Source organism: Mus pahari, chromosome 20 (assembly GCF_900095145.1).
Source record: "Mus pahari chromosome 20, PAHARI_EIJ_v1.1, whole genome shotgun sequence".
NCBI classification, from domain to species: Eukaryota; Metazoa; Chordata; class Mammalia; order Rodentia; family Muridae; genus Mus; species Mus pahari.
In genome coordinates this window covers 18,191,265-18,192,967 of record NC_034609.1, presented here as the reverse complement: position 1 = coordinate 18,192,967, position 1,703 = coordinate 18,191,265, and the positions used below count along the sequence as shown (strand labels likewise).

Genomic DNA, 1,703 nt, shown 5'->3' with positions numbered 1-1,703 from the left:
TTTACAGAGACAATACGGAGTTTCCATAGCGTTCTGTCAAGTCCTAGGAAGGTGGCCTTCGGAGGGCACCCACTGGGGCAGGGGTCTGACTCAATGAGCTGTGGAGCCGGAGCTTCTCCACCCCATGCCTCTGCCCCTTTAGCTTCAGTAACACTTAGTTTGCACTGTTAGAAAACCAAAAAGGCCATCGGAAACTGTGCACTGTTTGTGTCTCACCAGAACTAAACGTCCTTTCTTTGGTTCGTGTGCAGGTTCTGGTGAATACTGCTTGCTGTGTTTTGATGTTGGTGGCTAAGCTTATCCAGTGTATTGTGTTTGGCCCTCTTCGAGTGAGTGAAAGACAGGTAAGCGATCAGATTCTTGTAAATAAATGTTTAAAATGCTGTTATATTTCCAGCATATAGAAAAGTTCCATGTACACTACAAAGAACTCCTGCATGTACTTCATCCAGATTCATGTTTTAGTTTGACATGTATGTGTGTACGCATGGACACACATGGGTCTGAGTGCACTCACCTGTATTTGGCGTGTGTAGAGGAGAATTTTAAGTCTTCTTGTTCTCCATCTTCCTTTTTCAGCTGGGCTCTTACTGATTGGGACACTGAGCCATCATCTCCCCAGTCCTTAGAGTCACTTATTTACATAGATTTCTAATTCACTTGAATTAAGTTGGGGGCATCATACAATTTTACCCTAGGTAGATACTTTAGGATGTGTTTCCCCAGGGGCTCTTGGTGCTCACAGCTTAACTGTACTCAGGGTAGCCAGGCTGTCCCACTATAACGATTTCTTCATGGTTTTGTTTTGTTGAAACAGGACCTTGCTATGTAGTTCTGTGGCCTGCACTTGCTTTGTAGAGCAGGCTGTCCTTGAACTCAGCAGTCCTCACAGCTCAGCCATCCAGTGCTGGGGTTACTGCCACTTCTGCCTCAGAAGCTCCCTTCTTCATACTTCAGTCTTCAGATTTTCCTTAAAAAGTCCTCCTCCTTCAAAGCCTTGGTTCTTTGTGAGCTGAACATGGAGCAGGCCGGTGGCTGCTGTCTGAGTCAGCGGCTAGTTCTCAGTGCTTCGTCTCCTCTAATGTGTTTGCTGCCAGGGCAAACCTTACAGAGACCTTAGCTTCAAGGGTTTGGAGCTTTTGCTATTGGCCAGATCAGCCTTTTCAGTCTAGGCCACATCTGTTCTGCTGCTCTTTGTTGGCTTGCTTTATGATGAATGCCACCCAGTAGTGTTTATTAAGAACTATTTTGAAGAACTATTTTTCCAGCACTGGAGAGACAGATGTAGATGGACCTTTGAGTTCTAGGTCAACCTGGTTTACAAAGCAAGCCCCAGGACAGCCAGGGCTACACAGAGAAACCACAGAAACACCCCCACCCCCTCAAAAAAACAAAAACAGAACTATTTTGAGCTAAGACTAAAGAATTAACATAGATTTGCTCCATGAGTGCTTAAAAGTTTAAGAAATAAGAGTAATATTAGAGGCAAAGACACTGAGAACCCAAAGTGGAATAAATACTCCAATGTTAAAAAGAGGTTTTAGGTCAGTGAGAGTTGTTTCTTTCTTTTTCTTTTTTCTTTTTTCTTTTTTTTTTTTTTTTTGGTTTTTCGAGACAGGGTTTCTCTGTATAGCTCTGGCTGTCCTGGAACTCACTCTGTAGACCAGGCTGGCCTCGAATTCAGAAATCCACCTGCCTCTGCC

General features: G+C 44.1%; 1 protein-coding gene across 1 annotated transcript in view; it reads left to right on the top strand.

The window, feature by feature from the left end:
- Window positions 1-225: 225 nt before the first annotated feature.
- The window catches only part of Amfr (autocrine motility factor receptor), a 24,502-nt gene continuing 23,024 nt past the window's right edge, over window positions 226-1,703 (top strand). Inside the window, exon 1 of the mRNA XM_021220195.2 lies at window positions 226-344. Coding sequence (XP_021075854.1) covers window positions 282-344 — 63 coding nt within the window. The 5' untranslated portion in view covers window positions 226-281. The remainder of the gene's footprint in view (window positions 345-1,703) is intronic.